This window comes from Colletotrichum chrysophilum (assembly GCF_026319265.1).
Source record: "Colletotrichum chrysophilum strain AFK26 chromosome Unknown scaffold_39, whole genome shotgun sequence".
Classification (NCBI taxonomy): domain Eukaryota; kingdom Fungi; phylum Ascomycota; class Sordariomycetes; order Glomerellales; family Glomerellaceae; genus Colletotrichum; species Colletotrichum chrysophilum.
The window spans coordinates 65159-85095 of record NW_026517326.1 but is presented as its reverse complement, the minus strand read 5'-3'; the positions used below and the strand labels follow the sequence as shown (position 1 = coordinate 85095).

The 19937-nt window shown below is 55.3% G+C and overlaps 7 protein-coding genes across 7 annotated transcripts; 2 read left to right on the top strand and 5 right to left on the bottom strand.

Annotated features, from left to right (window-relative positions):
• Positions 1–310: 310 nt before the first annotated feature.
• Positions 311–2007, top strand: COL26b_005658 (uncharacterized protein; the record flags this gene model as incomplete). The annotated part of the gene is made up of 2 exons (XM_053178498.1): positions 311–791; positions 851–2007. 2 exons carry the CDS (start codon positions 311–313, stop codon positions 2005–2007), a joined length of 1638 nt encoding a protein of 545 aa, XP_053037509.1.
• A 611-nt stretch (positions 2008–2618) lies between these two features.
• Positions 2619–3575, top strand: COL26b_005657 (uncharacterized protein; the record flags this gene model as incomplete). The annotated part of the gene is made up of 1 exon (XM_053178497.1): positions 2619–3575. One exon carries the CDS (start codon positions 2619–2621, stop codon positions 3573–3575), a length of 957 nt encoding a protein of 318 aa, XP_053037508.1.
• An 851-nt stretch (positions 3576–4426) lies between these two features.
• RPS18 (ribosomal 40S subunit protein S18B) lies at positions 4427–5187 on the bottom strand (the record flags this gene model as incomplete). The annotated part of the gene is made up of 3 exons (XM_053178496.1): positions 4427–4743; positions 4842–4940; positions 5163–5187. The coding sequence occupies 3 exons, from the start codon at positions 5185–5187 to the stop codon at positions 4427–4429; spliced, it is 441 nt and encodes a 146-aa protein (XP_053037507.1).
• Positions 5188–6186: 999 nt separating this feature from the next.
• On the bottom strand, positions 6187–11625 carry COL26b_005655 (uncharacterized protein; the record flags this gene model as incomplete). Its single annotated transcript, XM_053178495.1, has 4 exons — positions 6187–7263; positions 7329–7669; positions 9291–9424; positions 9590–11625. The coding sequence occupies 4 exons, from the start codon at positions 11623–11625 to the stop codon at positions 6187–6189; spliced, it is 3588 nt and encodes a 1195-aa protein (XP_053037506.1).
• A 2164-nt stretch (positions 11626–13789) lies between these two features.
• Positions 13790–14858, bottom strand: COL26b_005654 (uncharacterized protein; the record flags this gene model as incomplete). The annotated part of the gene is made up of 2 exons (XM_053178494.1): positions 13790–14442; positions 14540–14858. The coding sequence occupies 2 exons, from the start codon at positions 14856–14858 to the stop codon at positions 13790–13792; spliced, it is 972 nt and encodes a 323-aa protein (XP_053037505.1).
• A 1271-nt stretch (positions 14859–16129) lies between these two features.
• On the bottom strand, positions 16130–16543 carry COL26b_005653 (uncharacterized protein; the record flags this gene model as incomplete). Its single annotated transcript, XM_053178493.1, has 1 exon — positions 16130–16543. The coding sequence occupies one exon, from the start codon at positions 16541–16543 to the stop codon at positions 16130–16132; it is 414 nt and encodes a 137-aa protein (XP_053037504.1).
• A 1168-nt stretch (positions 16544–17711) lies between these two features.
• Positions 17712–19438, bottom strand: COL26b_005652 (uncharacterized protein; the record flags this gene model as incomplete). The annotated part of the gene is made up of 2 exons (XM_053178492.1): positions 17712–19023; positions 19407–19438. 2 exons carry the CDS (start codon positions 19436–19438, stop codon positions 17712–17714), a joined length of 1344 nt encoding a protein of 447 aa, XP_053037503.1.
• Between the last annotated feature and the right edge of the window lie 499 nt (positions 19439–19937).

Sequence of the window (19937 nt, the reverse complement as noted above, 5' to 3'; positions counted from 1 at the left end):
CCCTACCTGCACGCTGCCGTCTACGGCAAGAGGGTTCCTCCAGGTCCCCAGCATGAGCATCCACTAGCACCCAGTCAACCCGCGCCCACCTCGTCATGTTTCATTACGTCCGCGAGCTTCCTGCCTATGACCCGCCAGCCATACTTACTCCGAGCTCCCTCCTCCCCATCGCCCAATCTTTCCTCCTTCAACACCATCCTCTCCCTCCCTCCTCCTTTCGCATCAGAGCTATCATTCATCAGCATCATCTTGATACAACCCATCAACGTTAGCGATAGTTCCATTCCCGAGCTAATTGCCTGCCCACACCATGAGGTTCTCAACCTCCGCCCTCGTGCTCGGCGCCGCCTCCACCGCGGTCGCCCTGGACCAGCATGTCCTTGGTGGCAACGACAGTCCCTTCGACTCCATCAAGACTGCCGGCGAGAACTGGTTGTCGGCGTTCGAGGACAAGTTTGGCAAGATGACCTCTGAAGCCAAGGCCGTCTGGGACGAAATCACTCTCCTCGCTCCCGACGCTGTCGAGGCCTTCAAGAAGAACGCCATTCCCTCCAAGCCCAAGCCCCACCGCCGCAAGGCTGATAAGCACTGGGATCACGTCGTCAAGGGCGCTGACCTTGAGAGCATGTGGGTTGAGAAGAATGGCGAGAAGCACCGCAAGGTTGGGGGTCCTCTCAAGAACTTCAACCTGCGCGCCAAGAAGGTCGACCCCTCCGCTCTCGGCGTAGACAAGGTCAAGCAGTACAGCGGTTACCTCGATGACGAGGAGAACGACAAGCATCTCTTCTACTGTGAGTAACCATCATTTGGAACCTGCATTATCTTATCGAATCAACTAACAACTATGTAGGGTTCTTCGAGTCCCGCAACGACCCCAAGAACGACCCCGTTGTTCTGTGGCTCAACGGTGGCCCTGGCTGCTCTTCCCTCACCGGTCTGTTCATGGAGCTCGGCCCTGCTTCTATCGACAAGAAACTCAAGGTTGTCAACAACGAGTGGTCGTGGAACAACAACGCCTCCGTCATCTTCCTTGACCAGCCCGTCAACGTCGGCTACTCCTACTCTGGCTCTTCCGTCTCCAACACGGTCGCTGCTGGCAAGGATGTCTACGCCCTGCTCTCCCTCTTCTTCCACGAATTCCCCGAGTACGCCAAGCAGGACTTCCACATTGCTGGCGAGTCCTATGCCGGCCACTACATCCCCGTCTTCGCCTCTGAGATTCTCTCTCACGAGGACCGCAACATCAACCTGAAGAGTGTCCTGATTGGCAACGGTCTCACTGACGGCCTGACCCAGTACGAATACTACCGCCCCATGGCTTGCGGAGAGGGTGGCTACCCTGCCGTTCTCGACCAGGGCGAGTGCCAGGCCATGGACAATGCCCTTCCCCGCTGCCAGAGCCTGATCAACAACTGCTACGATTCTGGCAGCGTCTGGTCTTGCGTCCCCGCCAGCATCTACTGCAACAACGCCCTCATCGGCCCTTACCAGCGCACCGGACAGAACGTCTACGACATCCGTGGCAAGTGCGAGGACAGCAGCAATCTGTGCTACTCTGCTCTTGGCTGGATCGCCGACTACCTGAACCAAGATTCCGTCAAGGAGGCCCTCGGCGCCGAGGTCGACAGCTACGACAGCTGCAACTTTGACATCAATCGCAACTTCCTCTTCGCTGGCGACTGGTTCCAGCCCTTCCACCGCGTTGTTCCCAAGCTTCTCGAGAAGATCCCCGTCCTCATCTACGCTGGTGATGCTGACTACATCTGCAACTGGCTCGGCAACCGTGCCTGGACCGAGGCTCTCGAGTGGCCCGGTCAGAAGTCGTTCAACAAGGCCGAGGTCAAGGGCCTCCACGTTGGCAAGGGCGAGGAATACGGCAAGGTCAAGTCCAGCGGCAACTTCACCTTCATGCAGCTCTACGGTGCTGGCCACATGGTCCCCATGGACCAGCCCGAGGCTTCGTCAGACTTCTTCAACCGCTGGTTGGGCGGTGAGTGGAGCGCTTAAGCGTGCTCAATGTAACGATGTGTATGAACGAAAGAATGATTCGTGTGGATGGATTGTCGCAGTGTCCGCTTGTATTGGATCGTTGTAGACTGGGCATTGGAGTATATTAATACCAGAGACCCAGTCGTCTCGTTTGGGTGGGCGCCAGTGTCAGCCCAGCGCGGTAGATCTTAGTTACGCTGCTAGAATATGACTCTTTTCACGTACGCATAATCGCAATCTTGGTATCAAGTGACATATCTCAAGCCATTTATGGTCGCGTTCCATCCGATTTGACTAAGATTCGGGGATGAGTCGAAATGATGGTATTAGTCACCGCGGCGGCGTATGTCCAAGCAGGTGCGGTACCCGCAAAATAACGTCAGATCAACCCGCCCAGGTACCAACCAGCCTACAGATATTTCACCGCCCGCTGCCCCTCCTCGCAGCTGCTGTACAACCAACTATCCCGCCAAACCTTTTCGGGCGAGAACTTCGTGCAAACAACGACGACGACGAACCGTTCGATTTTGCCACTTGAATAGTGCAAACTACTACACACAAGCCCCCCCAACCTTGTATCGATCGTAAAACAAACGCAAACGCCACTGCCGAAGCAGTAAACCGCCACGATGTCGTCGCGAATCAACCAACCGTCGAACCAGATCAAGCTGACCAACGTGTCCATGGTGCGGCTCAAAAAGGGCAAGAAGCGCTTCGAGATCGCGTGCTACAAGAATAAGGTGATGGAATGGCGCTCCGGCGTCGAGACAGACCTCGACAACGTTCTCCAGATCCCCAACGTCTTCCTCAACGTGTCCAAGGGCCAGACGGCGCCGAAAGAGGACCTCGAGAAGGCGTTTGGCAAGGGCAAGTCCACCGACGACATCGTCCTGGAGATCCTGAAGAAGGGGGAGATGCAGGTCGGCGGCAAAGAGCGCGCGGAGCAGCTCGAGAGGGTGCACAACGAGGTCATCGGCATCGTGGCCAGCAGGCTCGTGGACCCGCGGACGAAGAGGGTGTACACGACCGGCATGATAGAGAAGGCGCTGGACATGCTGTCGTCGGCGGCGCACTCTGCTGCGGAGGACGCGGCCGGCGCGGGAAAGAAGGGCGGCAGCAGCGCGGTGAACAGCGGCGCCGGAACGCCTGCGGGCGGGGAGGAGGGGGAGGCGAAGCCGAGGGAGAAGAGCGTGCCACACTGGACGGGCGTGGTGACGACCAAGTCGGCGAAGAGCCAGGCGCTGGAGGCGATGAAGGCGCTGATCGCGGCGCAGCCGATCCCCGTGCAGAGGGCGCGGATGAGGCTGAGGGTGACGTGTGTGACGAGCGTGCTGAAGCAGGCCGTCAAGCCGGCGGCGCCCAAGAGTGGCGAGGACGGGGAGCAGGCCAAGGCGGGGACCGTCAAGGACCGCATCCTATCTTTCGTGGAGCAGGTCGAGAGCCAGGACGTGCTGGGCAGCGAGTGGGAGGTCGTGGGCTTTGTCGAGCCGGGTGCGTTCAAGGGGCTGGGTGACTTTATCTCGAGCGAGACGAGGGGACAGGGACGGGTTGAGGTGTTGGATATGGCTGTTATCCATGAAGACTAGAGATGAGGAAGTCGAGGGGAAGTAAAAGGGAAGAAAAAAAGACGTGGCATGATACCCCCTAGATCGAGGGTTTGTTCTTAACGATACGAATATGGCATAATGGTCTTAACGTTTAGCACGCTTCACGTTGCGATGCTGCTTGCTGTCTGTGATGGGGTCATGCTGAAGTACGATGAGGAGCCTGCCATTATCCACACACTACTCTGGAAGCTACAGCCTTCACCATGGAGACCTGGGCAAAGAGTCCGAGATCAGCAAGTTCATATGCTGAGGCAGCACCCTCAACGACGTCAAGGCCGTCAGGGGGGGAGCCGGATACCTCCATCACCGGCATCGTACAGACCGAAGGTTAATCCCCACACGCCGGCAGCAGCTCCGCTCGCTTGGATGTCGCACATGTCCAAAATGGCAGACACTTGATATGTCACTGAAAGGTCCACCATAAAATCCGGAATACGGAAACCCAGGCGCAGATACAGAAAAAGGCATGTCACAAGTTTATACGATCCCGAGATGTTGAACAACAAATCAATTCCCATTTTTAGACACCAGTAGTCACATCACAAGGAACCAAAAGTCAACTTTTTTTTGAAAGCCTTTTTGTTTCTTGGTATGATGGAGACTCTTCCGTTGTTTGTTCACGTTATCTGAATGGCAATCCCCTCCTCAGCGGGTGGTGGTAATGCCCCAGAGAATGAATCATCATCATTTTGTTGTAGATGGATGTTGTCGCCAAGAGACATAGAGAGAAAAACCAAGCCCGATAACACGCCGGCCGCCTTAATGTTTGTTGGTCCCCAGCCGCAACACCACCCAAACCCTCGTCAGAGTCGTCATGACGAGCGATACGTTTAGCCACCCTTCTTCTTGGAGACACCGACGGTACGGCCGCGGCGACCGGTGGTCTTGGTGTGCTGACCACGGACACGGAGGCCCCAGTAGTGACGGAGACCACGGTGGGCGCGGATCTTCTTGAGGCGCTCGAGATCGTCGCGGAGCTTGGAGGCGACACCGTTGGCGAGGATCTGGCTGTCCTTGCCGTCGACAATGTCGCGCTGTCTGTTGAGGAACCACGCGGGGATCTTGTACTGGGTGGGGTTCTGGATGATGGTGACGATACGCTCGAGCTCTTCCGAGGTGAGCTCACCGGCGCGCTTGTTCAGGTCGACTGTTGGGGCGAAGTCAGCATCTCTGGTGACTCTATCGATTTTCTCCTCCTCAGAAGCAACAGATTGCCTCTGCTCGGGATCGTGGGGGGAAACGTACCATCGGCCTTCTTGCACACAATGTTGGAGTAACGACGGCCGACACCACCAATCTTGGTGAGGGCGTACATGACCTTCTCCTGGCCACGAACGTTGGTGTCTGTGAAAGCGCACGTTAGCCTCTCGTGTCCATCATTTCTCGAAATTCGGAGTGTTTGTCGTCGCGTGGGATCGTCAAATGCGTGTGTAGGTGTGTGTGTGTTGGGAGAAAGGTTAAAACGTACTCAGAAGACGAAGGATGAACTGGAAGTTCGCTGTGACGAGACTGTTAGCCGATTGCGCTCTCCTCCATAACTGTATCGGTTCGCGGGTGGTAACGCACTCTTCTCCCCCGAGACGAGCGACATGCTGGGCAACTGTCGAGATGGTTGCTCCTAGGTGTCGGGTGTTGATGGTTGACGACGAAGTCGGGATACAGACAAGCAATGATAGAGTTGGAGGTGCGCTTCGGGTGTGGGAAATTTCTGGCGTGGCGTGGGCCTCGCTAGGGTAGGGTCACGTGCAAGGCCGACGCACCTTTTTTTTTTTCTTCCTCGCTTGACCACCTCCCTCGCGGTCTCTGCCTCGAAAAGAGTCATCCGTCGTTGGTCCATTGCCCCTGCTGAAACCCCACTATGGGTCTGGGGGGCAGTCTTTGTTGTATTTGATTGGCTGTTCTTACCCGCTGTTTTCGGCCAGTCTAACATCGAGCACTGTGAAGTCCATAAGATTGACGGCCCCATGGAAAAGGACCCTTGGTGCTTTTCAGAGTGCCATTGCAAGTGTGAATGAGCCTGGGTATTTTGTGTCACTTACCGTAGGTACTCAGTTAAAGGAGAATCCCCATCCCCCCTGTCAGACCAATCAGACGTTTTGCTTTGGATCCTCTTTAACCCGCTCGCTGGTTTAGTACTGAACCGACCAATCAGGGCTTGAGTTTGTTTACCCTGGCGAGCAGGGGGGTGCGGATTCTCCTTCAACTGAGTACCTACGGTACTGGTCTATGGTTTACTGCCGAAATTCTACTATGACCTGCAATTAGTTCCTGTCGCGTCACCACTGCAGCATCAACCGAGAATTGTCAAGACATCAAGGCAGGCACTCATACGCGGTAGGTAGGTAGGTAGGTGTTACAGTTTCATTCAGTATAATTCCATAGCACAAGCACAAGAAACTCTTGCGTCTGATACAACCCCCCTCATTAAACATTTACACAAACCATAGAGCCACGAGAGGGATATATGTTTGAAGTTTCGAATGTCTGCCATGTCCACATTCCTCCCGTTGGATATCCCGACCCAGCAGCCCAACCCAAACTCCCCGTCCCCAACTCCGTTGTACGTCGTGCACTATCAAATCCCATTTCCCTATGCTGCCGGGGCCGGAGCCGGGGCCACAGCTGGTGGATTTGCGGGCGCCTGATTCGCCCCGTCGAGAACGGCCGCAGGGGGTTGCGCCGCAGGCTGAGCAGCTGGTGCTGGAGCTCCTCCCGGGCTCGATCCCACGATTACCACACCTGATCCTGAGCTTCCCTGAGGCGGCGGTGGGGAAGCAGCAGCAGGTTGCGCTTGATTAGCCCCGGCGAGAACCGCGGCCGGAGGCTGAGGCGCCGCGGCAGCATCAGTTGGGGGTGCTGGCGCCGCGGCTGGCTGGCCCTGGTTTGCGCCGACGGCAATGGCACCAAGAGATCCTCCCTGGGCTGGAGGAGCCGCAACAGCTGGAGGAGGAGGGGCAGCAGCCGGAGGAGCGGCAGCCGGAGGAGCGGCCGCAGCCGGCTGGTTGGCACCAACGGCAATGGCACCCAGAGGCTGTCCCTGCGCCTGTCCGGCGTTGTTAAAGATGCCCAGACCAGAGAGACCCGCAAGCTGTGCGGCAGCGATCTGCTGGAACGAGGAGAAGATGTTCAAAGCAGCTCCAGCGAGTGCCGGATTGCCGGCAGCAGCATTGGCGGCGGTCGAGGCGCAGTCTGTTAGGAAAGTAGCCGCGTTGGAAACGAAGAGACCGGCCTGATTCGGCAGAATGATGGCGGCGGGGTCCGGAACGGACGCGGCCAGCTGAGGAGCTTGCGTGCCCGCGGGGAGGATGATGCTCTGGCCGACTTGTCCAAACGGAGCGGCCTGGTCGAAGGCAGCAAGCTTGAGGGTGGTGTCGCTTTCGTCAGCTCCTGGAGTGGGAGCGGCGGCGGCTTGGACACCGTCGGTGTTGTTTGACACGGCATCAGAGGCAGAGTCGAGTGCGACGCGGGCAGCCCCGAAAGTGTCGGATTGCGAAGATGCCGCCTGTTGCGTTGAGATGTCCATGGGTGTCGGGTCGTTGACCATTACCAAGGCTTGCTGTCCCGGCTTACCATTGTCGGCGAGGAGCTGGTTCACGAGGTATCGCTTGTTCTGTCCTCCACCTTGGCGGTTGTCAACGAGGCCGGTGACGGTCACAATGATGGTGTTCTGGTTGCAGTCTTAGCACAGCACCAACTTGGAAGAACAGATGCAGGACACCAGGAGAAACTCACCGCTTGGGGGAACTGCGCCTTGAAGTGGTTGATGCGAATGTTGTCCTTGACAGCCTGCAGTTGCGTCGCAAGAGCAAGCTGGGACTGTACCAGCAACGCCAATTCCCTCTCATTCTGGCGCTGGAGCTGGTTGATCTTGTCGAGGTTCTCCTGCACGACGATGATGTTGGGCTTGATGATGTTTTGTATAATCGTCACGTCTCCGTTGTTCTTGTTATTGTTGTTGTTGTTCTTTCCATTATTGTTATTCTTGTTGTTCTTATTTTGGTCCTTGTTCTGGTCCTGCTTTTGCGCGTCCTTGTCTGCGGCTTTGGCGTCTTGCGCGGGTGCAGTTGCTGGGGCTGTCGAGGCAAGTCAGCACCTTGTCCAGCCATCATGTCGCACTTGAGCCTTACCAGCAGCAGCAAGTGAGCTGAAGACCGCAAGGCCAGTGAGAAGATGTTTCAGTTGCATTTTGAATCTCGTCACACCAAAGATTAGAATTTAAAAGAAAGGACAGGTATGATGCCAGGCACAGCCAAATGCAAATCGATTACGTATAGAGAATAGAATGAAGGTATTGGGCGACCTCTAGGGCTCACCGAGAGAAAGAAACGGTCGTGGAAAGTCAACGCGAGGCCAAGAGATCTACTCCTGTGAAGTAAATCCTATGATCTCTCACGATCCGCTGCGACGGGGTGCGAATTTGGAGCCTCGTCTTTAAGTACAAACCTTCGACCACTCCACGAAAATCCGCCCTCTGTCGATGAATCCCTCCTGCCGCCGGGAGCAGCGTTTCCCGTCGTCCACCGCGGAATGCCTGAACGAAGCGAGGACATCGCAGGGGATGGACAGACGATCTGGTGGACATCGTCTCGTCACCAGCCCCGGCCCTAGTCTTCGGAGGTTAAAGCACACGGGACAGCATGATTTAAGAGGGGCATTCGAGGCGGAAAGAGGCATCTCGAGCCCTGAGACAAAGAGAAGGGTCCTTTGGGGGAGGGGTAAAAGAGGGCACAGCCTGTCTGCCGAACTATGCTTCTCGTGAGTCCTGCCATCCAACCTTGACAGGCTCTGACGTGCCGTCTCAACCGCCAGGTACACAGCTGTCAACGGGGCATCATCCCATCGACGACAGGACGAGTTTCGGGATCCAGCCGCCAATCACGTTGGCCAAATGACCCCAGCCGCTTTCGCGACCCACGCGAAACGGTAGGGCGGAAGAGCCTCATCCGGGCCCTCTGTCATCGGGGCTTTTCCATCTCCTGGTCTTAAGAGTCAGGAGTCGGGAAGCGCGCCGTATTGTAAATTCTGGCAAGTCGTCGCGAAAATGCCGGTGATAATCGTTGCGCATCTTGGTCGGTTGATGCTCGGCATGTCGATTGCCAAGGGGATCATTGCTGGGATTTGCGTTGGCAAAGGTGCGCTCTCACGTTGAAACGTAACACAGAGCGAAGTTTAGAGTCGAGTGCGGCTTTTGAAGCTATGAAAAGGGGGCTTAAAACTAAACTTTTCATTTGAGTTAGGCTCAAGCCGATGCTGATGCCAAGATGGGGCAGAAAACGACTCTGTTCCGCTTGAACCGATGGCAGCTTGGCTTTCGGAGGATGTCGAAGCTTGTTTTCCTTCAACTAGATGGCGGTTTGGCTGTGCGCAGATGGAGCACACCCGAAACACCGACGGGAGCCCCTAACCCCTGTTCTTGTTTAGTAACGCAGCAACTACAATGCAACTGACGAATTTGCAGGGATCGTGTGTCAATTGCGATTCCGTGGCGTGTTACCTCGTGTAGGCATTATTGTAATTAAGTATCTATCGTATGGTGAACTGGGACTCGCGGGCTTTCAGCTCCAGCTCGCTAGTCGTCATGCCATTCTCGTCAAGTTCCGTAAATCGCGTTTCCTAACCACAGAACCGCCAACAATCCCACAACCCGAAGCTTCAATGCGCCGTTCGAAACAGATGTGCTGCTCTGCTTCGCACTCCCAGCCGCCTTCTCTGCTGCATTGTTGTCTGCCACTGCGGGCTGCCACGGAATAGGACTCTTCTTACCGTCCTTAACGGGTCGACCCAAAGTGACGTCCTCAGATTCCTCCTGGTTCTCAGTACCTGTCAAGCTGCAGGCAATCCGTCGGGTGGCACTGTGGCTTTTAGCGCACGCCCAGAGGAATATAGCTGCGATTATCACTACTTCAAGCGACCTCGGGAGGTAGCCCGGGCGCCCGATTCTTAACACCCCGGCGCCATCGCTGGCTAACCAGATGTGGTGGTGAAGAACGTACGCCTCGAGGGACAACCGTCCAAGAGTTGCACATAGTGGAACGTGAAGTTCACGCAGTGCTTTGAAGGAGTTACGCGTGATAACTGCTGACAGGACAAACCAGGGACTGATGTATGGGTGAAAAGCGTTGTAGGAGTCGTTGTTGTGGTAGACGTCCGCCGCAAATGCTAGGATGATGAATACGACGAGATAGGCAATCGCAAAGCATATCATTATCGGCTTCACCGGTATCGCGTCTCTCTCGGGATACGCAATCTCCAAAATCCCACGATCAAAGGCGTCGTTGGCTCTTTCGAATGGCGCGCGAGCGTTGATGCCATGCTGACGGCGGCGAAGAACGGAAACCCGGTGGGCAGCTGCAGCTGTGAGTATGCCAAAGTACGGCACAAAACGATTCAGCGCGAAATGCGACCGCAGCATATCCACGTTCCAATGAATGCCGCTGGTTGACTTGAGAATTCTCAAAAACGTCTCCGGGAGGTGTGTGCTTCGGACCAGGAAGGTCGTGCAGGTTGCGAAGACCACAATCTTGAGGAAGAAGGCGACAGGGTTGTTGTTGAGTGTTTTGAAGCAAGCCAGCGATGCGAATGTTACTCCGAACCAAAATGTCATGAGCGGCGCCGAGTAGATGATCCATTCGCTGGACGTCGCGAGGCCTAGAATGCAGCTGAGAAGGTTGAGCCGGACCAGCACATACGTTGCCCGTCTTAATGAGAAGTCCTCTGTACGGAGAAAGTAGCTTGTGTGGCCATAGCAGGACAGAAAGATGTAAGTCGCCACTAGGAACTTATGCACCTTGTACATCGCGAGTGACTCGGATGCTGCGTGGTAGTTGTACAGCAGAATGAACGCCTGCATCCAGCCCTTCCACTCGTCGGTTTGTTCACGGGACAGAAATGAAGTCGTCGCGAGACCTTTTGCGGAAGACAGAACAGGCGGTCTTGACCGCAGGGAGAGGCCTGCGAGAATTGCCAGACCAATGACAGGCAAGATAAAGTCGGGCACGTCGAAATGCTTATCATGCTTGATCAAGAGGTGAGTGCGGTCGGCGAGCAGGCAGTAAACAGCAATGGCGACGAGGGTGGCTGCGGCAAGCAGAGAGTCCATGACCTGCGACGTGCGAGCGGAAGGGAACGCGTCCTGTCTCCGGTCCAGAAATAGGATAGGCAGCGCTAGAATACTGAGTCCAAGAAGCAGCACCTGAACCCTTGACAGGGACGGGTAGGGGGCGCAACAAGTAACCTGGTTTGCGTATCCATTTCTGACCAATCCAGAGTTGCAGTGAGCGTTCAAAATAACGTCGAGTTTCCGCTCGGCCACAATGTCTACAGCATGCAGCCCATCGTCAAGGAGAGCATCGTCGTGGCTATCCAGCATTGCATTGTAGCTCTGAATGACATGTGTTCGTTCCGCCGGCTCAAAATTGTCCAGATTCCAGTTCATGGCGTCTATCTTCTCGGGCGTGATTGTTCTTGCCCGGGACGTCAATAGCTTGTGATACGCTGGGATAGGCACGGGTGCGACAAGCACGTGGTTGGAGAGCTCTTCGAATGCCGACTGCGACTTGCTCTTGGGCAGCACCACCAAGTGATCAAAATCACGGTGCAGGTACGGCATCAGGTTGTTGATGCCTTCTCTGAAGAGCTCCAAGTACCGATCACCGCCCTGGCGAGCCGCCCAGAGACCTGGTGTACCAACAACAATAAGGGCGGCCGAGTCTTTGCCCTCCTTGCGGACGAGTTTCTCGTAATCTGCAGAGCCAGGACGTTCCCGGAATCGAGCCAATTGGCTGAAAAGGGCGGTAGAGTTGAGCCATGGGTCCCAGATAAATTCGAGCTTCACACCCTCAACGTCCTTGGCAAGGTTCAGGTGCTTGTTTTTGGAAACGGCAAAGTCGAGGATGGCTTTCTCGGCGACGTGATGATCCAACCGGGTCATGGCAGCGAAGTAGATCTGGCGCATGGTCGAATCGCCGGCAATCACTAGGTGACGGTCCCTCAAGCAGCTCGACATATCTTCACGGGACAGCTCGCGCATGCGACAGTCTTCGGGCTCCCATCTCTTGAAGACATCTCTTGGCAGGTTCGAGTCTTGACTAGAGCGCCATCTCCCACTCGAGAGCAGGCTATCGCACCTGTAAGGATCGTGTTGGCCTGTGGTTCGTATCAGCTTGTAATATCTTAGAGTTGGGGGGGAGACGGGGGCAGGTGTGGGGTCTTTGGGGGCTTGCAGAATCCATACCGAATACAAAATACTGATAGACGACACAAAGAATCAAGATAACGAGGGAGATGCGTGGTAAAATCTTTAGGAGAAGCGGCGAGCTCCCTGCGGAGGCGACCAGCTTTTGGACGCGGAGCATCGCGGGCTAGGAGAGAGGAAAAAGGAACCACGGGAGGCGCGACGTGAATCAATGTTCCGACTGGTGGTGGCGGCGGCGGTCGAGGTCGGCGGGAAACGGCATTCTCTTCCGTTTAGTGTCGTAGAAGGTTTCCCGGGCCGCTGCCTCGGTGCGGCGCTGTGAAGAAGGACGGGACGGGAACGGAGAGACACACTCGCACGCGCTCTCTCTATCTCTCTCTTACACACACGATCGCGCGTGTCTCTCTCGTGAGGAGGATGTGAGAAGAGGCGGGAGGGAAACGGTTGAAAGGATCAGACGTGGTGAGCTACCCCCTCCTCCAGGCGCGAATGCGAGACCGCGGCTTCCATTTCCCTTATAATGCCAACAAGCCAAAGGCTGCAGAAGCCAAGAAACGGGCGGATGACAGGGCTGGCGCTGCCAAGAGTCCGCTACGGAAAGAGACCCGTCCATGGTCTTGGGATCTCATTCCTCAGCGAGCCAGTCTAGAGGATGGTGGGAAGCTCTCAGGCGCAACGGGGAAGGGATGCGCATTCAGGCTTAGGGGGCCGCATTGGCAATGAGGATTACGGATACGCAGAGGGAGGGTGGGCGTCACCGTCAGCGCCTGCACCCATTCGCCTACGATGGCAGGTGCGGTTGGCGAGATGGAGGACCCGAGATAACAGGCCAGAAAGCGAAAATGCCCTCCAAGACCCCTGTGGACATACAATATCCCTGTCGCGGGAAGGCTCCTTTTGGAAAAGCACCACGCGACCTTCCTGTGGGGATGGAGGTCGCAGGCGGGCAGCAGGCACCACCCTCTGGTCGAGGCACCTGCCCGCCGCTCGCTGCTGCCCGCTCGGAGCACTGTGCTCTGGGCAGCAAAAAGAACACAGTGTGGGCTGTACTTACGTGCGTGAACACTGTGCAGAGCCACGGCCGAGCAGCGTCAAAACGCCGATCTCCCAGGTCGGACAAACACAGTGCGGCCCACCTTCTTGGCTAGAGTCGCACGCTGACAGCCAAGAAGGCGCACCGCTTATTTTTCGGCTGGGCGAATTTTTCTTTTTCTTCCTTCTCACCATTTTATTGACATGCAATCCTTCAATCTGCATTCAGCCTGCCGTCGCAACCGGCGGCACAGCTCTTGGTCGTTTTCAAGTTCGCCATGCTGCTCCAAGCGCATGAGAAAGCTTACTGGAACATGAGCGACAGGCAACAGAGTCAATGTTGACATCCCACTGCCAATTGCAGTCGCGAAACCATCGGTAGGTCATGGCGCAGCTCGACCCCGTGTCTGTTCCTGTTTCTTTCCTGTGATACACCACGCCGTCTTTTGCCATAGCTCGATCAGCTTAGCCTTCCCGACTGCTGATCTTGAGCCGGATACACCACGCTTCGGCGACGTGTACAAGACAAGACCAACCCCCAGACAATGTTCTTTGAGTACGGAACCTTTAGATTTGAAGTGAAGGCTTTCGTAATTTATCTGTTGTCACATCTCTGAAATATCCAGCCTCATTTGGCGTTGGTTTACGCCGACGACATGGCCTAGTCAGTAGCAGGCATTTTTGTAACCCGTAATCACCGGTCTCCCGACAGCCAATTGCAATATTGCGATTCGTTTCATTCAGACTTCAAATACCTGCCTACTTCTGGCTACTAGTATGATTTGCTGTCTCCGTTGCAATGTCCAGAGTCTCCTCCATATCCGTATGGACCATCGCCTCGGGAATCCCAACGCCAGTGTTTGGCCCTTCCCACTGTATTTCGATGCCAAAACTTGAGACCCAATACCGCCCTGACATGCTATTTTGCTTCTCGTCCAGTTCTCTGCACACACTTCCTTCGATCCCTTCAGAAGCGATCCTTGCACTTGGCCTTCAGAAGCGAAAGCAGACCCTGCCGATCGTACTCGTTCAGCTTGTCCTTCTGGACCGAGCTGACATGCTCAACATGGACCTCCTCGAGGCCGTGAATAAGCAGGAGCTCGTCGGCGCCGAGGCAGTCCATCAGTCTCCGCTTGTTCAGAGAGAAGAAGCTGGCCAAACCAGCCTCGCGCGTGTTGAGAATGGTCATCGTCGCCTTGGAGATCTTGATGGTAAGGTTTCTCAGGCTGGTGCATTTGGCCAGGTTCTCGAATGCCTTGTTGGCCATGGGGCCGCACCAGTGGACATGCGCGTTGCGCAAGTACGTCCGAAGCTTGGTGTTGCCTTGGAGTGCCTTGTTGAGCGTGCAACAGCAGGAGAAGTACCAGTTTCTCTTCTTGTACAGGACGTCATAGAACTCGTCACCCAACGACATGCCAAGCTGCTTGAACGTCTTCTTCTGAGCCTTGGACACCACCGGGAATTTCTCCCTCTCTGGGTTGACGCAGTTGCAGGTACCCCACTTGACCGGCTGCAACTTCCCAGTGTCACCATGCTGGTCGATGATCATGTCGAGGATGCGGGCTCGGATTTCCCGGGGGAACTTCATGAAGGGGAATGCTGCAGGAGGAGGAGGGCGGTCTGTTGTGTGAAAGTCAGCACATGCCCTCTAAGAAAACAAAGGATGCAGTGGCCCAACGGTCAAAGGCCTAATGAATGGGGTTTGACTGATACTCACTAGCGATGTCCAGGATCTCAGTGCACATCTCAATCAGCTTGATACAGTTCTTCTGCTCCTTTGGCTGCTTCTGCATCAGGAGTGCAACCTTGCGGATGGTGTCGGTGATGGCCTTGCGGTTTTCGTTGCTCATGCGGACCATCCGGCCAAGCTCGTACTCGTCCATCATCTTCGCCTTGACATCGTCCAAGTACTGCAGTAATTTCTGGGCGTTCTTGGAGAGACCGTATTTCTGAGGGACCTTCTCCATGGCCAGGAAATACCAATCCCTGGTGGCTTTGATCAACCATCCTCCGTAGGTGGGCTGCAGGGATGCCATTGTTGTTGATTTGATCGGTTTGTTGAGATGTGGCTTCGTGGTTGAAACTGGATGGCGGACAGGTAGATCGTGATTATCACTCAAGGTCCTTGTGACTGCTGCGCGTTTGGTTCAGTTTGTTAAGCTGGCGGCACTACTTCAGATCAGCGTAGTCCAGCTATCGACAACAAAGGGTAACTCACGATAGGTGCTAAGGCATCTGTTGTGTGTTGATGGCTGCCGTCCAAGAAATCGTAAGACGTGTATTAGAGACTCACTCTCAGATGAGTGCGGCCACTGAATATTCTGGACAGATTCACTTGGATCAGGCTGTGCCTGTTGGAAAAAGAAGCGCGAATGCTTCCTCAAGCATACCGCGTGAAAGGTGCTGGTCGGTTGACGCTTGGTGGGAAGCACGGAAGATGATGGATGGGTTGGTAAAGATGAGAACGGGCAGAAAGATACCAACCAACGAAGTAATTATCTTAGGCCAGTGAGGATCTTGTTCTTGGAAGGTGGCTGATATTTAGAGGTTAGAGGGGTTTGTTGGTTAGAGTGGGGGTAGGATAGTGGGAGAGGAAGCTGGCGAAGATGGCCGAGGTGGGCGGTGCGGGTGGTAGTCGAGTCCAAGTGAGTCGCAGCCTCGAGGGTTTTGATGGAAAGTGACGAGGCTGACGGTCCTTGGGGCGAAAAGTGTAAACAGAAAGAATGGTGGTCGCGACGGGAAGGTGCGCCGAGGGCACAACGAGGAAGAGGGTCGGCAAGGACATAATACCCGCAATAACCATGTATGGATATCGCCCGAGTTGACCGTTGTTCAAGGCAACAGAATGGACACCATTTATCGATGGGCGTTGTGAAGATGGCAAGAAGGACAGCCGTATGATCCAAGGTGCCGAGTTCGTCGATAGCGACAATCAAGGCCATGATGATAATCACAGCGTATTTGGACACCGCATTTTGGGAACGGGAAGAACACCACCCACCAAGTTACAGTTACAACTGTGAGAATCATCATAGATGTCGATTATCTCGGAGATAGTGTTTGCGTGCAGAAGATTACTCGTTTGATTTAATACTGGCCTGGGGCTTGATCGTATCCCAGGTCCTTGCAAATGCCATATGCAGCGTGGTCACCACATGTACGTACACCTTGACAGCATCCAAAATCTTCCCTCCCAGATAGTGTTTTCCACCAAGGACAATCGTCTTTTCCCGTTAATAAGCCAATACCAACTCCGATGCAATGCTTTTCATTAACGACAGTGATTCCTCCCAAAAGACATAAGTTCCTAGACTCTCTCATCTTCCTCCGGCACAGACCGGACAAACGGCCCCTCGCGCACCACTGAATTTATCCGGCGCGGGCTCTCGTCCACACTGTTGTGTCTTGAGGTACCGGGACTGACGCCGATGCTGTAGTAGCTTGACCGCGTGTCGCGACTGGGCTGCCTCTTGCCGAAGGTGAGCGTGAAGCCGTTGAGAATTTCTTGGTGGCGGAGGTTGGTCTCGCTGAAAGGCCTCTCGCGGGGATCGGGCTTCTCCTTGGCGGCCTTCTTTTCCGGCTTCTCCTCCTTTGAGAACCATCGCAGTGTTTTGGCGAGACGGAGGGCCCCAGGGGACTTGGATTCCGGCGATGAGCAGCCGTTTCCTTGGCTAGGCTCAGAGATGGACTTGCGGCGGCGGAAGTGGTCACGGATGGCCATAGTGGATGTGGCTGGCGGGAGAGGAATATTTCAGATGTCGGAGGTGTGGGTAGTATCGACAGAATGGTGTCGATCAGCCACAGATAAGGTGCTGATGGAGATGTTTAGACAAGGACTGGTACCGATGAAGTTGATGAGAGTCCGTGGGTACCTGTAGATGCTGCGGGTGCTGATCTGTGGTTGGGACAAATTTGGGAGGGAAGGGGATGCCAATGGTATTTAACAAAGATGGGCAAGAATACTGAGAATGACTGGCTGCAAGACGGATGTGGCAATGCCAAAGAAAGCACCGTTAGGTCGATCCAAGATGGTGGGATGCACGTCGTTCGATGGCCTTCTTGGACCTTGCATTGGTGGGGTCAAGCTTCTGGGGTGCTTTCACCACCGCTGAGTCTGAAGAACAGGGCCTGAGACTAACACCATCACACCACCCCAGAATCGGTTTCTGGGCTTGCTGCCGCTGTGTCCGCGTTACGTGCCTAGGGTTGGATGGGTGGTAGTCTGCAAGGCGCTACGCCTCTGCAGGTGCTTGCGGGGTGGGTGCTCTCGATGCGGGCCGACGTCATTCCAAAAACCTCTGGCCCGGCGGTCGTTCTCGACCAAAGGAGTCCTCGCTTGTCTCCGGCGCCTGTAAATCAGAAAGCCCGATGTTCGCTGCTCGCCGCTGATCGAAGATGATCCCCAACGTGGCGGGGTTGGTCTCTGACGGTCTCGACTCGACCTCAGCACTCATTGTTCTGAAAGACGGCCATTCCAAAGTGTGTTCTTTGAAGACGTCGAACCGTCTCCGATGGTCCCGGCTAGGCCGCTCAATGATGGGGGGTCTGGATGCGAGCCATGTCTTACTTAGTGCCAGGCACCTTAAACGTAAGGGTGCATTTAGTGACACCTCGCAGGCTTAAGGACGAGGAAAAATCCGCGCGTGGACGCTGAAAGAAGTTCGATTGGTGCATTTATCTCCAATCTGCCAAACCACTCCCGGAACGCCACCCTCAACTAAGAGGCAACCGCCCGCCGGCCACCAGCCTCAGGCGGTGGCCGTCCTCGAGCTCTGTCGAATACCATTTGTCCAGGTAAACCGTGATGCAAGCCGACAAAGAGCTTTGCGTTGTGAACGGGCATTCAAGGCCGCTAAGTGTATTTCGCCCTCCCCATCCGTTTCAACCGCTCATCTCGATGTGCACTCGGCACCGAACACCCCAGCGCTGCTGGATCCCAAGCCGCCGAGAGCTGTCAGGCCCCATGCCAGAGCTGCAGACTCCCAATCCAAGTCACCATCAGGCATCTCATCTCCTTCGACCGCGGAGCGGCTCTCTGCAGCGCTCGGCTCGTATGCATCCTCTGGTACCTCGTCAACTTCTTCCGTGGCTCTGCGATCTCGGGTTCGGCGATTCCCTTCGGCCGCAGCCGTCTTTGAAATTGTCATCTCGCCGGTTTTCGCTTTCGCTGGGCGGCCCCTGCGTCGCGTGGAGATCGCGCTGGTGTGGCTGCCCGTTTCCGATTCCGGCGTTGATTTGTCGTTACCTTCCAGCAGTCTGGTCAGTGGCTGCGCCTTCGGGGCATTCTTCTGCGCGAATGGTGTCGAGGAGGCCAGAATGTCGTCCACATCCAGCGCACGTGTGGCAACCCATAAACCTTGGCTGGCACCGCTGAGCAAAACGTCCCATGCCACGCCTGCTACCACGGGGTGGTCGGATGCCGATCCCAGGACCTTGCCGAGAGCCGTTGTTGTTCGCTCCCACGTCGAGCGCTCTTCTCTGTCGAAGGGAAGGAACCGACTATGACGATGATAGTGAGCGTCCGGTGCGTTGTACAGCAGGCCAAGGGCAGTCCCTTTGACGTGAAATGCGAAACTCGCCGTGGACAGAAATCGGAATAGCTCAGTGACGATCCTGTATGCCCCATGGTGATTAGAGTACACCGTTCCCCAACTGGCCGGAACAACGGCTGGAATTATGACGGGCGCAAACGTCAGAATTCTTCCCAACACTGCGATGTTTCTGAACGTCATTGTTCCGGTTGTTGATGGTGCCCAGTATATCAGCACGTAGTTCAGGCAAAAGGACGCGAGGAGTAGCGCCGGGTGAGGGAACCAGTCTGCAGGCTTAGGAGGAAAGACCTTGTCGCGAAGGCGTCCAAATGCCGTACTTGGCTGTTGCCCATCCTCAGACTGAGCCGGAGTTGGCGTAAGAATCAACGCCAGGTAAAAGAGGTTTTGCGCGAACGACAAGTTAACCAAATGAGCTAAAGCGAGATACGCCCACAGAGATGGGATGCTCCTCCTTCGGCCTTCGACCGCCAGCAGAAGGCTCCAGGAGATTGTCGCGAGTTCGATCTGCTGTCCCCACCAGAACCGGCGAGCCTTCTCCGCGATGATCTCCAGGGCGTCCAAATGGACTGGAGTATCGCTCAACCAGCGACCGACGTAAACCTGAGTGGCATTCTCGCCGTAAGGGAAGACCCCGTTGTTGCCGTAGAACCTAAAAGTTCGGTCAGTCAGCGAGCCAGACAAAGAAACGTACCCAGGTACAGCGAACCTAGCTGGGGATTCCACTCCGCGCTGATCGGCCCAGACACGATATGATAGCTTTGCGTAGCTCAATGTCCAGTAACCTGCGAGTGAGAGGCTGACAAGAGTGAGGCCCGCAAAAAGCGGCGAAAGAGTTGACCTCCGAACCAGTCTTGCTCTTGTTCCTTGGGACGGCGGGAGATCTCGATATGATCTGTACAAACTCTGAGCGACAGTGAAACCAAGATATGCCACCGTCAGCGCGTGGCCGCCCACCAGGCTCAAAGGCAGGTATCTGTAGACTGCGTTAGAATGTCGATCATCAACCATTCCTTTGACAGTAGACAAACACACTTGATTTCTGGGTCCAGGGGCACCGGCGCCATGTTTGCTTCTCCAGTCTGTTGATTCTGTTGATGTTTGCTACCTTATCCCTCGATGTATGAGGCAGATGGGAGGTCATGGCTTCGAGTGACGAGGAAATGAGGTTGAGGCTGGCCTCTGGACTCAGGGGACGCTATTACGGCGCGCGTCATCGTCACATAACCACGTCCGTTCCTTGGAAGCTCAATCGACAGGCTCTTCCATCGTTAATCACAGACTGCCTGTACAGCTACTTCTGTGTCAGGCCATACAGGTCCTGCGTCATGGTAGCGGTACTGGACAGGGTCTCTACTCCAAATGTGGATCCATTCGTCGTGCACGGCCCAATGGAGGCCGGAGAAACACTGGCGGCGGTTTTGCTAGCGCCGAACCCCAATCAGCCCCACCCATGGTCGACCATAAAATCTCTGCTCGCGATGCGAAATCTAGCATTCTTTTCTCTTCTTCACTACATCAGTTGGGTTAAACTTACACCGTCATGTGTATTTTTAATTCTAATGG